General features: G+C 47.9%; 1 protein-coding gene across 7 annotated transcripts in view; it reads right to left on the bottom strand.

The window, feature by feature from the left end:
• The window catches only part of LOC124477310 (membrane-associated guanylate kinase, WW and PDZ domain-containing protein 2-like), a 44,734-nt gene extending 26,082 nt beyond the window's left edge, over positions 1-18,652 (bottom strand). For all 7 annotated transcript variants that reach the window (XM_047035031.1, XM_047035033.1, XM_047035035.1 and 4 more), the window contains exons 1-2: positions 18,137-18,652; positions 7,735-7,851 (exon numbers count right to left, since the gene is read on the bottom strand). In XM_047035031.1, coding sequence (XP_046890987.1) covers positions 7,735-7,851; positions 18,137-18,434 — 415 coding nt within the window. In that variant the 5' untranslated portion in view covers positions 18,435-18,652. The remainder of the gene's footprint in view (positions 1-7,734; positions 7,852-18,136) is intronic.
• Between the last annotated feature and the right edge of the window lie 2,498 nt (positions 18,653-21,150).

The following is a 21,150-nucleotide window of genomic DNA, read 5'->3' as shown; positions in this document are numbered from 1 at the left end:
CAGACAGGGTACACGCAAAGGGTACATGCTAAGACAAAGACTGGACACAAAGCAGGAACCTAAATACACAGAAACAAACAAGACTCAGGTGAACACAATGAAACTAACGCAACTGAACGAGACAGGTGACGACAATGACAGGGAAACACTAGGGCAGGGCAAAACCAAAAACAATAGGGGGGCACGGCTGTGACCGTGACAAATCTAACCTGTGAGCCAATCACAACGCAGCATGATTCCCTACTGCACCAGCAGATCCGCAGGGAGCAGAGATGTGTGTGTGTGTGTGTGTATTTGTATGTGTGTGATTGTAACTCGTGTGAATTTCTGTGTTTGTGCAGTGTGCGTGTGAGCAGTTCTGTGTGTGTCAGACAGAGCTCCTTCCACCTCTAGATCAATGTGTTTATCCAAGACATTCCTGATCAAAGACATGTAGAGGAGGTTACTCCTGATCCAACATGTAGAGGAGGTTATTCCTGATCCAACATGTAGAGGAGGTTACTCCTGATCCAACATGTAGAGGAGGTTACTCCTGATCCAACATGTAGAGGAGGTTATTCCTGATCCACGACATGTAGAGGAGGTTATTCCTGATCCAACATGTAGAGGAGGTTATTCCTGATCCAACATGTAGAGGAGGTTATTCCTGATCCAACATGTAGAGGAGGTTATTCCTGATCCAACATGTAGAGGAGGTTATTCCTGATCCAACATGTAGAGGAGGTTATTCCTGATCCAACATGTAGAGGAGGTTACTCCTGATCCAACATGTAGAGGAGGTCATTCCTGATTCATGACATGTAGAGAAGGTTATTCCTGATCCAACATGTAGAGGAGGTTATTCCTGATCCAAGACATGTAGAGGAGGTTATTCCTGATCCAACATGTAGAGGAGGTTATTACTGATCCAAGACATGTAGAGGAGGTTATTCCTGATCCAAGACATGTAGAGGAGGTTATTCCTGATCCAACATGTAGAGGAGGTTATTCCTGATCCAAGACATGTAGAGGAGGTTATTCCTGATCCAAGACATGTAGAGGAGGTTATTCCTGATCCAAGACATGTAGAGGAGGTTATTACTGATCCAAGACATGTAGAGGAGGTTATTCCTGATCCAAGACATGTAGAGGAGGTTATTCCTGATCCAACATGTAGAGGAGGTTATTACTGATCCAAGACATGTAGAGGAGGTTATTCCTGATCCAAGACATGTAGAGGAGGTTATTCCTGATCCAAGACATGTAGAGGAGGTTATTCCTGATCCAACATGTAGAGGAGGTTATTACTGATCCAAGACATGTAGAGGAGGTTATTCCTGATCCAAGACATGTAGAGGAGGTTATTCCTGATCCAAGACATGTAGAGGAGGTTATTCCTGGTCCAAGACATGTAAAGGAGGTTATTCCTGATCCAAGACATGTAGAGGAGGTTATTCCTGATCCAACATGTAGAGGAGGTTATTACTGATCCAAGACATGTAGAGGAGGTTATTCCTGATCCAAGACATGTAGAGGAGGTTATTCCTGATCCAAGACATGTAGAGGAGGTTATTCCTGATCCAACATGTAGAGGAGGTTATTACTGATCCAAGACATGTAGAGGAGGTTATTCCTGATCCAAGACATGTAGAGGAGGTTATTCCTGATCCAAGACATGTAGAGGAGGTTATTCCTGGTCCAAGACATGTAAAGGAGGTTATTCCTGATCCAAGACATGTAGAGGAGGTTATTCCTGATCCAAGACATGTAGAGGAGGTTATTCCTGATCCACGCCACAGTGGACGAGAGCTGTTGTCAGGGTGATGACCTCTGGGTAGTGAGATCGGCTAGCTGGGTCTGAGATATTGATCGGCTTGCAGTCCTTGAGAGAGTCATTCTCTCACTCTCTATCTTTAGAAATCCCAGTCTCTCCCTCCTTTCTCTCCTCCCTCTGTCTGCTGGTACATAGACAGGTCTACTGGCTCTGATTGTGAGGATCTAAAGAAGAGAGAAGAGTTTGGACTTGCAAACTCTCCCTCAATCTAGGCATGAGGACCTAAAGTGTAATAACTGTAATGGTGATTGTGTGTGTGTGTGTGTGTGTGCATGTGAGCGTGCATGTTCAGACCTGGATTTCTATAGAACCAGAGAAAGGAAAGCCCATTTGGAGACGGAAAATAATGGAAATAGTGAAAGAGCTGTGCTGTGACTCACATCCAGATACGACACCCCTGTCCCCCACCCCCTCCCCCAATCCCACCCCTCCCCCACTCCCACCCCCTCCCCCACCCCCCTCTGAATCATGCAGCTAGGGGGGAGGGGAGATAAGAGGGGACAGGGGAGGCAAAAAGGGAGCGAGACAGAAAAGAGATGCAGCTGATGAAGATAGGTGTCGGCTCCTTCACATGTGTGTGTGCACCTACGTGTATATGTCTTTTCCATATGCACACAGTCTGTGTGTTCTTGTGAGTCAGTATGATTAGTAGGCCTCTGAAGAGGGGGAAGCAGAGCTAAAAATAGAATGGAAGAGGGGGGGTCCAGCGCTACAGTGGTACCTACTCAGATGAAGAAGAAGAGAGGATGAGGAAGACTAGAGAAGGAGTGTTTAGGAGAACCCAGAAGACAGATGGACTACCAGATAGTCTCTGCTTGGTATTTTTCTGTGTGTGCGTGTGTCTGTATGTTTGTGTGTGTGTGTCTGTATGTTTGAGTGAAGATTGGAGGATCTGGGAACCCCTAGATAAGAGGAGAGGAAGCCCTGGATTACAGCCTGTGTTTGGATTGGAGGCCAGGTAGAGATCAGATACCATGCAGGACAGATTTACACTCAACATCAGACTATACACGTCACAAGACACAATAGAAGACCATTTTGCTGTTGAAAATAACACTAAGCGAGACACCGTCTCATCCTCACAAGGATGCATACACACACACAAAACTACACACACCATTCCTCTCACACAAACATACACACGAGACACACAAACACATCGAAATCTAGACCCTTTTCCCAGGGTGCTTGTCCCTTCTGAGTGAGCCCAGCGTTATGGCCATAAGAGAGGAGAGGAGCACAAAGAATATCAATGAGACCATCTCCTTCCTCTCTCCACCTCAATACCGCTCTCCTTGATCTCTCCACCTTAATACCGCTCTCTCCATCGTCTTATGTTGATGTCCCCTCCTCTCTCTCGTCTTTTCATCTTGTCCTCCATCTCACCGTCTCCCAACAGTCATATTGTCTCTTTCTATCAGGCTGTATCCGCATCTTTCTCTATCTTCTCCCTCTCCTTCTTTTCACTCTCTTCTTTATTAGTTTCATATTATTCTTCCCCTCCATGTTTTCAGCCACCGCACCTTGTCTCTCTCTGTATCTCTCTCTCTGTATCTCTCTCTCTGTGTCTCTCTCTGTGTCTCTCTCTCTGTGTCTCTCTCTCTGTGTCTCTCTCTCTGTGTCTCTCTCTCTCTCTTTGTCTCTCTCTTTGTCTCTCTCTTTGTCTCTCTCTGTGTGTATCTCTCTCTCTTTCACTCTCTGTGTCTCTGTCTGTCTCTCTCTCTCTCTCTCTGTCTCTCTCTACGTCTCTCTCTCCCTGCTCTCTCTATCCTGTCTCTCCTCACTTTGTCCTTGTCCTTTATCTGTTCTCCATGTTTCTTTTGTCCCACTCATCTCTCCTTTCTCCTATCTCTCCTTCTGTCTTATCCCTTCGTCATTTTCCTGCTCCCTCTCTTATCTATCTCACTCCTCCTCTCACCCTTCTCTCTCATTTATTTTCCTTCTCTTCCAATCTCTCTCTGCATTTTTATTCTGCTCCTGCCTTTCACTGTTAACCTTCTCACAAGTCTCACTCAGTCCAACTTCTAACTCTCCCCTCTCCCCTCTCCCCTCTCCCTTCTCCCCTCTCCCCTCTCCCCTCTCCCCTCTCTATTGATGTGTGGTCAGTGACAGAGCAGTTCTAACAACTTTATTTACACTGTAAATATCAGACAACAATAACAATAACAGCCTTCAACCCCCACTGTCTACTGCCACAACAACACCAGCTTCCAGCACTGCCGCCTTGCCATGGCAACAGCTTAAGATAAGCTCACAGAAAAAATATTGCATTCTGTCACATTCAGCACATAGCAGACCAGTCTGCATCAAGACACACAGTCTACAGTCTAGTCTACAGTCTAGTCTACAGTCTAGTCTACAGTCTAGTCTACAGTCTAGTGAATATTCCCCATTCAATTGTTTAAAGTCTAAATAATCTGCATTCAATAGTCTACATGAAATGTATGAGAGCTAGAGATAGGTAGACAGTAAACAGACACAGACACAGAGAGAAATGCTAATAAAAGGTTTGATCTGGAACCTCAGTAGCTGGGGGGAGGGAGTGACACCTGGCCAAAGCTTAGCACAAGAAGCGCTCCAAAAAGTCATTAATCATGTTCAATATTTACCATTTTGATCGTAATATTCATATTAATACACTTGCAGATATTCTTTTTTTAGAAAAAACACAAATCCGGCTTGTCAGTCAAACTGCAGAGAGCAAAAACTATCCAGCACATGCACCAGCCTGCCACTGGGTCAGTCAGCCAGTGGGGAACCAGCCTTTAACAGTATTGGCAAGAAAGAAGAGGATTGTTACGAGGAAATGCCCCAACAGAAGGGTGTGAGTCCACACACACCAGACAGGGTTAGGGTTAGTGAGTGTGTCATCGTTTAGCTCTCAGCCCGGTACATCATGGCAGGACATGCACAAACAGAATAATCAATAGGACATGACACACACACAGACTGGGCAGAAAAACATACATTTTTGTATGTATTTTAAAGATGTTTTGTTCTTTAAAGATTCTTTATGAACTGACAGAAATAAAAGATGACATTTGATTACACAAATGTAATCATATTTTCATATACCTTGAGTGTACAGCATAGATGGCCATTTTGAAGTTCCTGTCCCGATACTTATAGAGGGCACTGTACATTCTTTTCATCCTCTATCTTCCTGCTATTTCTCCTTCTCCCTCACAGTCTCCCTCTCTATCCAAAAGTATTGATTCAGTTCCCTCACAGCATCACAATGTGCTGGGTGTGAACACTGGTGTGTGTCTGTTAAGAATAAACCAATCTGGATGAGTGGCGGGGGTGAAAGATATGGAGGCATAGAACTTGGCTCCCTCCTCCCTCCCCCCGCCCTCACCCACCCATCAGCAGAGTGACGCCTCTGGACACAGAACCCCCTTTCCCCTTCCCACTCACACACTCACACACACCAATCTCTCTTCAGTGCCCTTCAGACTGTCAGCACGTCCTGATGCAGATTGGCGTCTGCCTGTCAGGAAACGCACACACACACACACACACACCCAAGGGAACACACGCACACCTTGACGGCTGGGCTGGAGAGCAGGGATCTATAGTGCAACAATCCAGGTTACCACACAAGTCCTGCTGAGGTCCAGAACTATAGAAATGTGGTGCTGTGTTGTTGAAAGGCCCTGTGAGAGATGCAACAACAGGTGCCTAATGACGCAGAGATGACGGAGTTATGCAACAGGCTGACCCAGGGGGACAGTCAGGGGTCATTAAAAGGTTGCTGAGAACACACTGGGGGGCGGGGGGGATACTGGATAGTCTCATCCGATAGTTGTTCTGTAGATATCAAGAAACAATGAACAGAATGTCAACTCTGCTTATGGGTATCCTTTATCATACTGTAGTAAGGGTCGGTGTTGAGTAGCGACAAACTCTTGAGTCCTGACTGACAGACAGGCAGGTCAGACTTAAGCTGTAGCCAGCCTCCATCCCCTTATTTGATCTGTCTAACAGAAAGAGAGAACGAAGAGAGAGACAGAGAGAGAGGGAAAGAGAAAGAGGACAGATAGAAGTTGGACTGAGTGAGACCTGAGAGAAGGTTAACAGTGAAAAACAGGAGCAGAATGAAGGAATGTAGAGAAAGATTGGAAGAGAAGGAAAATAAATGATAGCGAATGGTGAGAGGAGGAGTGACACAGATAAAAGAGAGGGAGCAGGAAAATGACAAAGGGATAGGACAGAAGGAGAGACGAGTGGGACAAAAGAAACATGGGAACAGATAAAGGACATGGACAAAGTGAGGAGAGACAGGATAGAGAGAGCAGGGAGAGGATAAAGGAGAGAGAAGAGGAGAGAGAGAGAGGAAAGAGGAAAGAGAGGAAGAGAGAGGCTTAGTGATCGTGTAGCTGTGTGAGCATGTTAAACAATCCTTTCTGTGTCATCGACTCAACATGCCGCCATCACACAGTGAATAACGCTGGCTGGCACAGCACAGCTCGAAGGAGCTTAAAAGACTGGACCAGGAATGTAGAAGAACGGTTGGAAGTTTCTGAACTGCATTGAATACAACACACGCACCCCAGGGCCAAGGTCACACTCCCATAATACAGTACAGGAGAGGGAGTCTGAACCAAGATGTCTAACTAGGACAATGTTAGACTCATGCTCTTCTCCACAAGCCCAGAACATAGCAGACATGAATCAATCTATGGACTGGAGACACGAGGGGCATGTGTGGGGGTAGATAGGTGTGTGTGTCTGTGTGTGCGCACTGACAGTGTGTCTGTGTGTGCGCACTGACAGCAAAGGAACACTGCAGGGGACAACATCATTGCAATGTCTGTCACAGAAATGAGTGGGCCTTCCCATGGGAACTCCAGCACAAACACCCAGCCTTCCTCATGAACACTAACTGTACACAGACACACACACAAGCAAGCATCACTAAAGTACCGTTTGTCAGTCACTAATGTCATAATGACATAACAGACCAAAGTGTTTGATCAGCTCCCCACACTGTGCATCGCTCTCATAACACCCTCATGCAGAGACACACCACACACACACACACACACACAGATGTCCTAGCTCTCTGTGTGAGACGCCTTGAGAGCATGTGTAGAGAGTGTGTGTAGAGAGTGTGTGTAGAGAGCATGTGTAGAGAGTGTCTCCATCCTGCGTGTGAATTTGTGGATGTGTGTGTGTGCTGTTTGCAGTAGGGGGCAGGGCGTCACGGCAACACAGGCCTGGAAACGAGAAGGTGGTTGCCGTGGAAACCTCAGGCTGAGAGCCTGGCGACCAACTGAGTGAAGGAGTGTGAGAGAGAAAAGACAGAGAGAGGGATAAAGATAAGAGAGAGACAAAGAGAGAGAGAGAATGAGAGAGAGACAAAGAGAGAGAGAGAATGAGAGAGAGAAAAAGAGAGATAGAGATAGAGAGAGAGAGAGAGAGAGAGAGAGAGAGAGAGAGAGAGAGAGAGAGAGAGAGAGAGAGAGAGTGAAAGAGAGAGAGAGAGTGAAAGAGAGAGAGAGAGACAGGAAGAGCGATTGTGAAGGATAGAAGAGACATGAAGACATGAAGCTTGAATGAAAGAAAGAGTGGAGGAGGTATCTACGTCAGCCAGAGAGGGGAGGAGGGAAGGGGAGGAGGGTAGGGGAGGACAGGTATGGGGGTAGGGGAAGAGAGTAGGGGAGGAGGAAGAGAGGGATGAGAAGAGCCTAGCAGTAAGAAAACAGAGATAGTAGAATGGAGGAGAAGAAGGTGAAGAAGAAAGGCTGAGTGTGTGACTGCCGTGTGCATGCAAGTGGAGGTGTATATGTTTGCGTCTGTAAGTGTGCACATAATACTAACATACTGTAAAGAGTAGGAGAGGATAAGAAGTGGTGAGAGGATATTTTGTGTTTGTGAGAGTGTGTGTGTGGGAGTGTGTGTGTGAGAGAGAGACTCACAGGGCACAGTGCGGAGGTAGAGGTTGTCCCTGATGATCTGCTGATGGTCGTGGTCAAGGGAGCCCTTGGAGAAGCGCAGGTTGAGGTAGTGACGTAGGTCCTTGTCAACCACACCCCCTACACAGTGGAGGAGATGGAGGGTTAGAATAAACACCACGCAGACAGTCACTACACCTCTTATCAACATCCTCTGCTCTTTACAGCAATGAAGGAACTTGGAATGTATTCATGAATGAAAAATGGAAGGAAGGAAGTGGAGCTTAAATGGATCCCTGATCACAGTGTTAGCGGGTTACTCTGACCCTGATCACATTTACATTACATTTGTGACAGTCATTTAACAGACACTCTTATCCAGAGCGACTTACAGTGTGTCAGGGTAAACGGGTTACCCAACCCTGACCACAGGGTGAAGGTTAGAGAGTTACCCAACCCTGACCACAGGGTGAAGGTTAGCGAGTTACCCAACTCTGATTACAGGGTGAAGGTTAGCGAGTTACCCTAACCCTGACCACAGGGTGAAGGTTAGCGAGTTACCCAACCCTGATTACAGGGTGAAGGTTAGCGAGTTACCCTAACCCTGACCACAGGGTGAAGGTTAGCGAGTTACCCAACCCTGATTACAGGGTGAAGGTTAGCGAGTTACCCCAACCCTGACCACAGGGTGAAGGTTAGCGAGTTACCCAACCCTGATTACAGGGTGAAGGTTAGCGAGTTACCCTAACCCTGACCACAGGGTGAAGTTAGCGAGTTACCCAACCCTGATTACAGGGTGAAGGTTAGCGAGTTACCCTAACCCTGACCACAGGGTGAAGGTTAGCGAGTTACCCAACCCTGATTACAGGGTGAAGGTTAGCGAGTTACCCTAACCCTGACCACAGGGTGAAGGTTAGCGAGTTACCCAACCCTGATTACAGGGTGAAGGTTAGGGAGTTACCCAACCCTGACCACAGGGTGAAGGTTAGCGAGTTACCCAACCCTGACCACAGGGTGAAGGTTAGCGAGTTACCCTAACCCTGACCACAGGGTGAAGGTTAGCGAGTTACCCTAACCCTGACCACAGGGTGAAGGTTAGCGAGTTACCCCAACCCTGACCACAGGGTGAAGGTTAGCGAGTTACCCAACCCTGATTACAGGGTGAAGGTTAGCGAGTTACCCTAACCCTGACCACAGGGTGAAGTTAGCGAGTTACCCAACCCTGATTACAGGGTGAAGGTTAGCGAGTTACCCTAACCCTGACCACAGGGTGAAGGTTAGCGAGTTACCCAACCCTGATTACAGGGTGAAGGTTAGCGAGTTACCCTAACCCTGACCACAGGGTGAAGGTTAGCGAGTTACCCTAACCCTGACCACAGGGTGAAGGTTAGCGAGTTACCCTAACCTTGACCAGAGACACAAAGAGCTTCTATTCCAAAGAGGACACACACACACACAGAGTGTGGCACACTCTGGCCTACTTCCATTTACAAATGACAAACATGTCCCCTCACTCATGCATACATGAAAATGATGTTTACTGTTCAGGGGGGATATGCTACACACACACACACACAAACACGTACACATACTTTGCAGACAGTCAAAACAACACTACTGTATTCTGAGCCATGGCCGCCTGTCCCCTGGCATCAGACTTGATGATTAACAGCTCCACCTTGACCACCGCCAAGCAGAGCAGAGAAGAACCAGCACAAATACATCTTGTGAAACCTAAATTACACAATCTTAATCTCACAGTATACACCTTGCATTTTGCCAGGCGCAGGGACAGACGTGAAACACACACAAAGACACAGACCCACACCAGACGGGAGCTCGTCAGGGAGCTGCAGGGAGCTCGTCAGGGAGCTGCAGGGAGCTGCAGGGAGCTCGTCAGGGAGCTGCAGGGAGCTCGTCAGCTGCAGCCCAGAGGCCAGGCCAGAAGGATGATCAGGTCCGTTCTCCCTCCAGGTAAACCTCCACAGCGAGCCTGCCCTCCCAGGCGTCCTCTATCCCCGTGCCCAGCCAAGGTGCATGCTCACTGGGCTCGTCCAGCGTCTACGTCCCCCTGCCATGCTTGCCAAACCAATGTTCCTAGCACACAGACCCCTCTGCAGCTAATCAGATCCCAGGAAGGGAGATGGAAACGGGGGAAGGGAGAGAGAAAGAAAGATGGAGAAATGGAGAGACGACGACGTCGGGAGACAACAGAGGAAAAAAGGGATCTGCCAGTAGGAAGCCGGGCTTCTACATAGCTGGCTGCTGATTGGTCAGGATGATTCCACAATCCTGCAGCGCCCCCTGTCACCCGATGGTAATACTGCGCAGAAGTGTGGTTTGTGTCAGTGTCACACACACACGTACCATGCAGTTGCAGGTCACACGGTGCAGGTTTGGACCACACATGCATAGACACATGGGTCGACAGAGATGAGTCTTGATAATGCTCCAAACAGGCCACAAGCAGGTGACAATGGTACCAAACAGGTACTATGGTAAAGGATAGAAGATGAAAGGTCTCTCAAGCCTGACACATTCACACATGCAGGGAGCGGCGACACTGGGAAATGCACACACATGCAGGAAGTGACTCTTTGTCTGTATTGATCCCATCCTGCTGTCCTTCCTCCAAGGCAGCCAGGAGCAATGGTCAGCCACATCAACGGCGACCAGAGGCCAAGTTCAACTCCTTACCTCCGTCCTGGGTTAGGTCAGGCCCTGGCCAGGGACATGGCAGGAGAGGGATCTGGGTGTTGTTATGGGCATTCTTTTCTGGAGGAAACTCGTGTGGGCACGTGGAGAATATGCACATTCCACAGAAAAAGGCCCAGGAGATAACCCACCAAAACACCAACCAGCGACCCATGCAGGGATTGTACCCAGGACCTGAGACTGGGGGCTAAGGCTGGAAGCACAGGATGAAGTGGTTGTCATGGAAAGTAAACGAGTGAGATCCAGAGAGTCAGATCAATAAAAGCTGAACACAGCCAACCTACCATGCCTTCAAAAGGTCACACTGCAGAGGAAACTTCATGCATATTGTTTGCTTTTGTCTTTCTACTTTTCCATTATCCTGCATATTGTTTGTTCTCTCTCCCTATTTCTTCTCTCTCTCCCTCTTGCACTATTTCCTTGTTTGCCCTCACCCCCACCCTCCGACCACCCCCACCCCTTCCAACATAACTATTTTCCTAATTATGCTCTCCAGTTCAGGAAATGACCTCATTGTTCACACTGTCTGGCAAAGAGAAGGCGGAGAGAAGTTGGGAGGGCAAGGAGGAGGAGAGAGACCGAGGCAGTGAAAGTGATAAGGAGCAGAGCCTCTTGGTGCCTGAAATGGTGAGAGAAAGAGAGGGAGGAAGACATAAATAAAGTTACACCGACCAAGAAAAGAGTAGATGAAAAGGAGAAATGTGTCTAAAAGGTCAGTGTGTCTCACAGCTGGCGTCCCTTCCACGGGGGTTGGAAAGGTCAATACGTTAAAGGGTTAACACAGGTAGGAGTTCAGTCAACTAATCAATAGTCAATACTGGGTGGAAACAGCTGGTTATGGGTGAGAGAAGACCAAGTGTGAATGTAGTCTTAATGAAGCTTGGAGCCAGTTCAATCAGGCAAGACCGACCCCTACACTCTGGCATATACGATCATGTTTCACTACTCACTCCCTCCCGCTATGAACGCTCTCTCCTTCCCTCATTCTTATGCCGGGCTGTCATCTGGGTTCAGTATAGATTAGCCACTCTGTCAATTAACGGTGAGAAATCCACCTCGTAGCTGCCAGCCAATCAAAATGATGCCGTGCCTTTAAATACGATTCTCCCTGTTGTCCATGTTTGTTCATGAGCGACCATTCACCTCCCCGTCGCGACCCGGTCAATTGTTCGTTGTTCCTCGACTCCTCTGGCCACTCCTCTGGCCACTCCTCTGGCCACTCCTCTGGCCACTCCGTGGGGGATTCCTTTTCGGATGTTGGGCAGGCACCCTTTGATCTCTCATTCCCCATGGGGTCTATTCCCCATGGGGTCTATTCCCCATGGGGTCTAAGCTCCAAACACTGTAGTACATTTATCATATCTGTAAATAAACATCACTTTACTCATCCCAGGTGTCTCCTGATTAGGGTGACCAGAAGCATGACCCTGAACAGGAGGACAATCCGGGGGGGGGGGGGGGGGGGGGGGGGCATGACATTGAGACAATAACATTAGTCATTTTAGTAAGTCAACATTTTTAATTTGAATACAAATTCAATACTTTTCAGGGTCATGCTTCTGGTCACCCTAAGTACCCGGCAAGCCTAGCAATAGCCTTGTGCAGTTCTGTAGCGGCATGCCACTCTAAAGCCTCTTTCTCCCTACTGCTCACATCTACCGTATATCAATGCTACAGAGCTTACAGAAGCCATGATATTGATCTTTGCTGCTCTAGAGGCAAAATGGAGTTCTGAACTCCAACCTATCTATGTCACAGCCACCTATCTACGTCAGATCACAGACGGTTTATATAACCTGCATTCTGTTACTCAGCTGGTACGATGCAAAGACAAAGTAATTAACACATAAAACACTCAGGCAGGTCTGTTCTGATATCTGCAACTGATTTAGCTAGTGGGGGCGGGGCTTCAGCTGCTTCAGAGGACACGCCCCCCCCAGTCTCAAGCAGAAAAGGCTGCTGATTTTCTCACGATTTGAAAGCCTAATTTAACACACTCGTCTGTGTTTTTTTCCATTCAAATTTGGATGGGTAGTTAACAATACATTCTTCTGCAGGGTTTCCTGCAGAAAAGGTGTTAGTCAAGGTGGTAGGGTGAGATAGTCAAGGTGTGTTAGTCAAGGTGGTACATTTACATTTAGTCATTTAGCAGACGCTCTTATCCAGAGCGACTTACAGTAAGTACAGGGACATTCCCCCCGAGGAAAGTAGGGTGAAGTGCCTTGCCCAAGGACACAACGTCATTTGGCACGACCGGGAATCGAACCAGCGACCTTCTGATTACTAGCCCTAGCCACCTGACTCCCGGTAGGGTGAGATTTGCTGATGGACACAACACACGCACACATACACGCACACACACACCCAACACACACACACCCTATCACATACACAACACACACACTTTCGGAGAAATTTAGGATGTAACATTATATTCTGAAAATACTGGTGCTAGCATTCCTTGCCAGCAGAGAACCCCCTCCCCAAATGAACTATAGATGACACTAGGCTTACGTAGACAAACTGACCTAGGTTGACAATTATTATACTAGAGGTGCAATAAATGTGTTAACCTCATCTGTGTTGAGTGAATCATAGGGTCAAGCCTAGGGTCAGAGAACTCTGCAAGTTTCCATGTGCACACGCACTCTGTCTCTGGGATCGATCATATCGACAGCTTACATGCTAAGGAGGGGACTTCTCACCAATAAATGGTCTACCTGAAGACTGGGGAGTTAGACAGACTTTGTATTGCAATCAGACTTTGTCTCCTTGCTGGCAAGCATTAAACCATTGTACTTTCTTTGAATCCGACAACTCTGTGCATTACTTGATAAAGAAATTATCAAGTGTGTTATTAACATACACACATCTACACACAACACAACACACACCCACACACACATCCACACAATCACACTCTCTATACTTTCTGTTCTCACACCTCCTAGTGATAGGAACTTGACTGGCTGCCTTGTTATGAGGAGCAGACGTTTCTGCTGCCTCCTGCCTGCTGCCTCCTGCCTCCTGCCTGCTGCCTCCTTCCTGCTACCTCCTGCCTGCTACCTCCTGCCTGCTGCCTCCTGCCTGCTGCCTCCTGCCTGCTGCCTTCAGTCTCCTGCCTCCTGCATCCTGCCTCGTCCCTCCTGCCTCCTGCCTGGTGCATCCTGCCTGGTGCCTCCTGCCTCCTGCCTTCTGTCTCCTGCCTTCTGTCTCCTGCCTCCTGCCTGGTGCCTCCTGCCTCATCCCTCCTGCATCCTGCCTGGTGCCTCCTGCCTCGTCCCTCCTGCATCCTGCCTGGTGCATCCTGCCTCGTGCCTCCTGCCTGGTGCATCCTGCCTCATGCCTGGTGCATCCTGCCTCCTGCCTGGTGCATCCTGCCTCGTCCCTCCTGCATCCTGCCTGGTGCATCCTGCCTGGTGCATCCTGCGTGGTGCTTCCTGCCTCTAGCCTGGTGCATCCTGCCTCCTGCCTGGTGCCTCCTGCCTGGTGCATCCTGCCTCCTGCCTGATGCATCCTGCCTCCTGCCTGGTGCATCCTGCCTGGTGCCTCCTGCCTGGTGCATCCTGCCTGGTGCATCCTGCCTCCTGCCTGGTGCCTCCTGCCTCTAGCCTGGTGCATCCTGCCTGGTGCCTTCTGCCTGGTGCATCCTGCCTGGTGCATCCTGCCTCTAGCCTGGTGCATCCTGCCTCCTGCCTCCTGCCTGGTGCCTCCTGCCTGATGCATCCTGCCTGGTGCATCCTGCCTCCTGCCTCTAGCCTGGTGCATCCTGCCTCCTGCCTGGTGCCTCCTGCCTGATGCATCCTGCCTGGTGCCTTCTGCCTGGTGCATCCTGCCTGGTGCATCCTGCCTCTAGCCTGGTGCATCCTGCCTCCTGCCTCCTGCCTGGTGCCTCCTGCCTGATGCATCCTGCCTGGTGCATCCTGCCTCCTGCCTCTAGCCTGGTGCATCCTGCCTCCTGCCTCCTGCCTGGTGCCTCCTGCCTGATGCATCCTGCCTGGTGCTTACATGGAGCCAGTAGGGGGGAGGGGGGTAGCGGTGGATTTACAAGAAGGCAGGAGGAGGGCAAGGAGGCAGGAGGGAAGAGGCAGCAGGAGGACATGAGGGAAGAGGCAGCAGGAGGACATGAGGGAAGAGGCAGCAGGAGGACATGAGGGAAGAGGCAGCAGGAGGACATGAGGGAAGAGGCAGCAGGAGGACATGAGGGAAGAGGCAGCAGGAGGACATGAGGGAAGAGGAAGCAGGAGGACATGAGGGAAGAGGCAGCAGGAGGACATGAGGGAAGAGGCAGCAGGAGGACATGAGGGAAGAGGCAGCAGGAGGACATGAGGGAAGAGGCAGCAGGAGGACATGAGGGAAGAGGCAGCAGGAGGACATGAGGGAAGAGGCTGCAGGAGGACATGAGGGAAGAGGCAGCAGGAGGACATGAGGGAAGAGGCAGCAGGACGACATGAGGGAAGAGGCAGGCGCCTTGAGACTGAATTCCCTGAACATATTTAATTTAATTAACCATTGCTGGGTCTAACAACAATTAATTTCTGGCAAGTCAGTCTACATGTAGACAAGTCAGTCTACATGAGTGGGAGACAAAAGAAGGAAATAGTGCCCAAGGACCAGCAGCCCTCTACAGATCCACACAGTGACAGCACTGCAGCATTGATGCATGCACTCATGGTGCCATGGATTTACTGTCCTCTACCACTCTCCTGTGTGTGTCTCTGAGTCTGCAAGTTAGAGTTCATGTTTCTGATAGTGTGTGTGTGTATGTGTATATTTATAAATGTGTGTGTGTATGTGTATATTTATAAATGTGTGTGTGTATGTGTATATTTATAAATGTATGTGTTTTGTATCAATATGTGTATAAGACTGTGTATAAGACTGTGGGGACCCACTAACCCCACCCACACCCTTATACACGGTGTGCAAGGCCAGGTTGAGGCCCCTGGTCTGGGGTTATAGCTGAGCAGCAAGTTGTCCTCTCCCTCAGGGACTGCACCTTCTACCTGACTGCACATACCTATTACATACTGTGAGTGTGTGCCTGTGTGTGAGTGTTTGTCCGTGTCTGTATACCTGTGTATATGTGATGCCTAAGTGGTCCTACCACTTACTGAGACTACTCTGCAATGGAGTAAGGTTTCCCATCTGTGTGTGTGTGTGTGTGTGCAATGTGTCTGAGAAAAATTGCCATGCTTTACAGCTCTACTTTACATTTATGCATTTAGCAGACGCTTTTATCCAAAGCGACTTCCTAGAGAGAGTTTTACAAAAGTGCATATGTCTCTGATCATAACGAGATAGCCCCAAACATTGCGGGTAGCCAAACATGAAGCATACATTGTGAAACCAAATAAGTCCCAAAGGGAAGAACAATAAGAGCATGTAGTTAGACAAGTTACAATTAAACAGCGTTTAGTGTGCATACAGCCTTAGCAGAGCCTAACCCTAACCCTTAGCAGAGCCCTTTAGAAGCTTTCTGAGTCACAATCTCACACACATGCCCTGGACACTACTGAGGAGAATTATCATGGGATGGACAGAGGGTGAGGGAAAGTAAAAAGAAAAAAAGAAAAAGATGATAGACGTTAAGAAATGAGTGCTCACACTGGAGAGAGGGAGAAATGGGGGGATGGGGCTGAATCAATGAGCTGCTAGTTCCAGTGTCATTGTAAAGCCATCATAGCCTGCATGCCCATCCTAACCCTAATCCCATCATAGCCTGCATGCCCATCCTAACCCTAATCCCATCATAGCCTGCATGCCCAGCCTAACCCTAATCCCATTATAGCCTGCATGCCCAGCCTAACCCTAACCCAACCTAATCACATCATAGCCTGCATGCCCAGCCTAACCCTAACCCAACCTAATCCCATCATAGCCTGCATGCCCAGCCTAACCCTAACCCAGCCTCCACCCTAATCCAACCTAATCCCATCATAGCCTGCATGCCCAGCCTAACCCAAACCTAACCCAACCTAGTCCCATCATAGCCTGCATGCCCAGCCTAACCCAGTCTAACCCCATCATAGCCTGCATGCCCAGCCTAACCCTAAACCAGCCTGACCCTAACCCAGCGTAACCCTAACCCAGCCTAACCCTAACCCAGCCGCAGAAGAAGAGGTAGTGGAGGACAGAGGGTAGAGGATAGAGAGAAAAACAGCAAAGAAAAACTGTGAGAATACAAGAGGAGTAAATGTATTAGGCGTGAAGAGAGTAAGTGAAGAGAAAGGAGAAGGAGAGTACAAGAAGGGAGGAGGGAAGAGAGGATGAGAGAATTAAGGGCAAGAGGAGAGGTAGAGAGAGGGACAGAAGAGAGGGGTCCAACTAATTCTCATCCAACCACAACAGTTGGTCACATGACCCAGTTCATCAGCATTCCTGCATCAAGACCCAACCAGGTTCCCACAACTCAGTGAAACCCTGGTAGCCCCACCACCGTGACAGGCAGCTACCAGACTCAGACACTAAGAGGCAGGTGCTCTGTGTGACCTTACATTGGCTGGGCTAGAGAGAGAGTGGGTAAACCCTGTACACCTGGGGGGCAGGGAGGGGAGATTGAGAAATTAAGAAACAGTGAGACAGATAGAGAGACAGAGCAAAGACTCAAAGAAAGACAGCTTGAGAGAAAGAGAGAGAGACACAGAAAGAGAGACAGGGAAGGAGAAAGACAGAGACAGAAACAAACACAGCGAGACTGAGAAGGTATATTATCTCAGACTTCAGATGCTGTGTTAGACCAGGCCCAGAGCTCCTTTCTGTCCTTTATGGAACCTGACAGAAGCAGGTCAGTTAGTTCCAGACTACAGCTCCAGCATTTCACACAACAGCAAACTGCAGAGGCACCTCATTATGACCACAGAAACCCAAATATGACCATGAACACAGTCCCCATGACCTAACCCTAACCTTGCCATAACCACAGAAAGAGATCCCATGACCACAGACACAGCCCACACAGAGAAGCAGGGCAACATTTGGATGGCCATGGCAGAGCCATACAGACTGACAACAGCATGTACCAATTAAACTAAAACCACAACAGCCGTTTCTATTCAATTGATAACGGAAAATGCCCAAACTAACATCCTTTGTCCTGTCACTTGCGTTATGACGGTGTTGTCGGCATAATGGCATGGGTTTGCTATTACACAAATGCTTTCTTCCGTCTTGTAGAGGGTGTAGCCAATACCTTATAGGCTATATTACTCAAGGTATGCCTAATCCTATTGTGGGTTAAAGTAGGCGAACATAAAATTTAACCATTTACTGTTATCAAAACATAGCAAAGCCCAGTCCCTCTAGCGAATAACGGAGCAGCCGCAGGCCGTGGCAGCTAGCCGAAAAGGACACACCCCCTTGGTCAGAAGCTCTGAACCAGTTTACATTTTACCAGCAAGCGACGTATGGCCACGATTGCATGAACCGACTATTGATCTGGCCCGTCTTAGCTGATTAATCTCTTTCCATTATGTCATTAAGCAACCAGTCCTGTCCTCAATACGCAGGAAATGTATCCTACGTGTTTGTGAACTGATGGCTACTTACAACAGCTAGCATCTGGCCATCAAACACACATGATAGCCTACTCTCTTGTAGGCTCCACAGATGTACGAGCTATTCGGCTACACTAACAACCGAATACATGGCTCTACATTTGTGAGGCGGCCCGCTGCTGTTTACGCTCAACAGTGTAACGGCCGTCCCTCACCTTGTTTGACACACTTGAAGCGAACCGGGTCTTTGCAGTGTTTAATCACGGCCAGTACGTCCCGGATCGTGAGACCAGCCACCGGCATGTCGTTTACTTCTAGCAGCAGTTCATCCTGGGCCAGCTTGCCGCTCTGCACGGCCGCTTTACCCTGCTTCACCTCCCCGAAGTAGGGAAACTGCCCATTTTCCGCGCCCCCCTTCAGTTCGAACCCCAGTTCTCCGTCTTTGCTCCTACATATCACTGCTTCGTGGACTTTGTTGGTCCAGTGATTTTTCTTCTTGAGGCTTTTGGACATCGTTGGGCGAGTATCACCAAAAGGTGCCCATCCGACAGCCTGGCCTAGCGTATCATCTCGTATGTGCTTGCACGGGTCCTTGCGACCAGCTGCTCAGAGTGTCTTTTCCATTAGGCTGCAGTTAAAAGGCAGGCATACTATCCATCTTGCAAGCGTTGCAGTCGGGCAAAGGGGCTGCAGCGCACTACGGTGGACACACAAGAGACAAATACTAGCGAATGACCCGGATGTAAAGTCTGGAGGAGGAGATACATGAATGGTTCGGTGAGGAGGGATGGATGGAGAGAAAGAGGGGGGAAATAATGAAGGCGCAAACAAGCGTTCTCTTTTTTGCCCGCTCGGTTAGTGCCGAAGCAAGGCGCATTCGCAGGCTCACATTGATTAGACTACCTTTCCTAATAAAGTGACAACCGTTACTTAAAAGTGTGCACTGTTATATTGGCCTAGGCTACTATATTTGCCAATTTTAAATAGCCTAACTAGGCACACTGGTGTGGATGAATGCCAAAGATGTTTTCGCAGACATTAGTGATGGGAAGTTCGGTTCTTTTTACTGATTCGGTTCTTTGAATCTCGTTCAGTAAAATGAACGAATCTTTTTTCGAGTCATTTGTTCATTTCAGGAGGGGGGGGGGGGGGGGGGGGGGGGGGGGGGGGTTGGGGGCTATACGTCCACTGCAAAGGACGTATAGCCCCTATACGTCCACTGTAGGTTAGTGCATGACATGTGCACCAGCAAATACTATTTAAAAATAAATTCCTGCATTAAAATAATGTATCATGAGTTTGTATGATTTGGTCATGTATTATCACACTAGCATTTAATTATCACGTCAAACAATTACACTGCACTAAACTGTAAGTGTAAATGTAAAGTGAAAATAACAAAACCAGTCAGTATGATGACTTGAGCGAATATCATTCATTCACGTCTTACTAAAACAGCGGCCACGCGAAAGGGAATAAGGAAACTGTTTCCTCTACTAAAAAATACAATGCGGGTCACGTGAAAAAAGGATCCAAAGACTCGTAGAAAGACCGAGTCGGGGAAGGAACTAATCATTCGTTTCCTCTAGCTACAGAGCCTATGCAGGTCACGTGAAAAATGATCCAAAGACTCGTAGAAAGACCGAGTCGGGAAAGGAACTAATCATTCGTTTCCTCTAGCTACAGAGCCTATGCAGGTCACGTGAAAAATGATCCAAAGACTCGTAGAAAGACCGAGTCGGGAAAGAAACGAATCGTTCGTTTCCTCTTGCTACAGCCTATACAGGTCACGTGAAAAATGATCCAAAGACTCGTAGAAAGACCGAGTCGGGAAAGAAACGAATCGTTCGTTTCCTCTTGCTACAGCCTATACAGGTCACGTGAAAAATGATCCAAAGACTCGTAGAAAGACCGAGTCGGGAAAGGAACGAATCGTTCGTTTCCTCTAGCTACAGAGCCTATGCAGGTCACGTGAAAAATGATCCAAAGACTCGTAGAAAGACCGAGTCGGGAAATGAACGAATCACTCGTTGAGAGGACTCGTTACTCCCGAGTCCTTATAAGGATTCGTTCAAAATGAACGAATCGTTCACGAACGACACATCACTAGCAGACATACACAAGTGCCTGATGTATGCTCTCGAGTAGGCTAGGCTAAACTACTAATGATCAATTTGGTATGGATTTTTCAGTCATGTGTGGGTCGTATGGCAGTCCTATTTCACTAAAACGGGTGTCTTTGGCAGGCTTTTGTCGGGATGTGTCGACATCAGGCTAGCTAGGTTTAGACGACAAGCTACTGTGGAGTTCCTTTGCACAATAAAAAAAAAGGTTCAGTTTGGCCTACAAGCTAAATTAAAAATACCATAAAAAAATTTAAAAAATCAGATTCAGTCAAGGCTAATATTTCCAATTAGGCCATCTTCAAAGGCTTTTTTTCAGTTTAGTTTACAACTCATCAATCTTAAATAATCCATGGAGGAACATCCTTCAACTGGTCATGGTTCTAAATCCAGTAGTCAGGATTGGTTTATGAGATTATCACCCATCAGAGATAGGAAGTATTTGTAGGTTTTTTCTGCGATCAGTACTTCACTCCATAAATTTTTCTGACAACTTTTTACTTTCACTCTTTTGTAGGCTACTTCTTACATTTAAAAGCCTAACTATTACATTGTTTCAATTCCTGGCTATCGCATAACAACCGTAGCCTAAAACAGTCTACGAAAAAAACGTACGAGACAGTTAACGATGTCGACATGACTGAGAAGAGACATTCCTGAACAACCAAAGCCCTGAAAACCTTCTTCAGTCCGAGTGAAAATGTGGAGTCTTTCAGCTCAATAAATGTTAAGGAGCTAATGCCCACTACACCAGTGTCGAGAAATACAGACACACAAATGTATAGCGTTTGTAACATTGGGTGTTTTGTGTGATTCACTGCAGACTGCCAAACCAGCAATGTAAAAAACTAATTTTAGACTTTCAGTTGCAATTTACAATCAGACACCACTAGATGGCACTGTAACAGTACCTATCTTGGCACCATGCACCTCCTTTTACCCAAGAGACGACACAAACCAGCATTTTTTAAATGTTATCTTGAGTTTGTCACATTATGAATTGAGATTGACTGAATGTAAAACACACTGATTAGCACAAACACAATAGAGGATTATTGTATTTCAGAAAGAAAAAGCACTTGCATGCATAGGGTGTCTTCACATCC

The sequence above is a fragment of the Hypomesus transpacificus genome, chromosome 14 (genome assembly GCF_021917145.1).
Source record: "Hypomesus transpacificus isolate Combined female chromosome 14, fHypTra1, whole genome shotgun sequence".
Taxonomy (NCBI): Eukaryota; Metazoa; Chordata; class Actinopteri; order Osmeriformes; family Osmeridae; genus Hypomesus; species Hypomesus transpacificus.
Note: the sequence above shows the minus strand (reverse complement) of the source record. Positions and strands in the feature narration are given on the sequence as shown.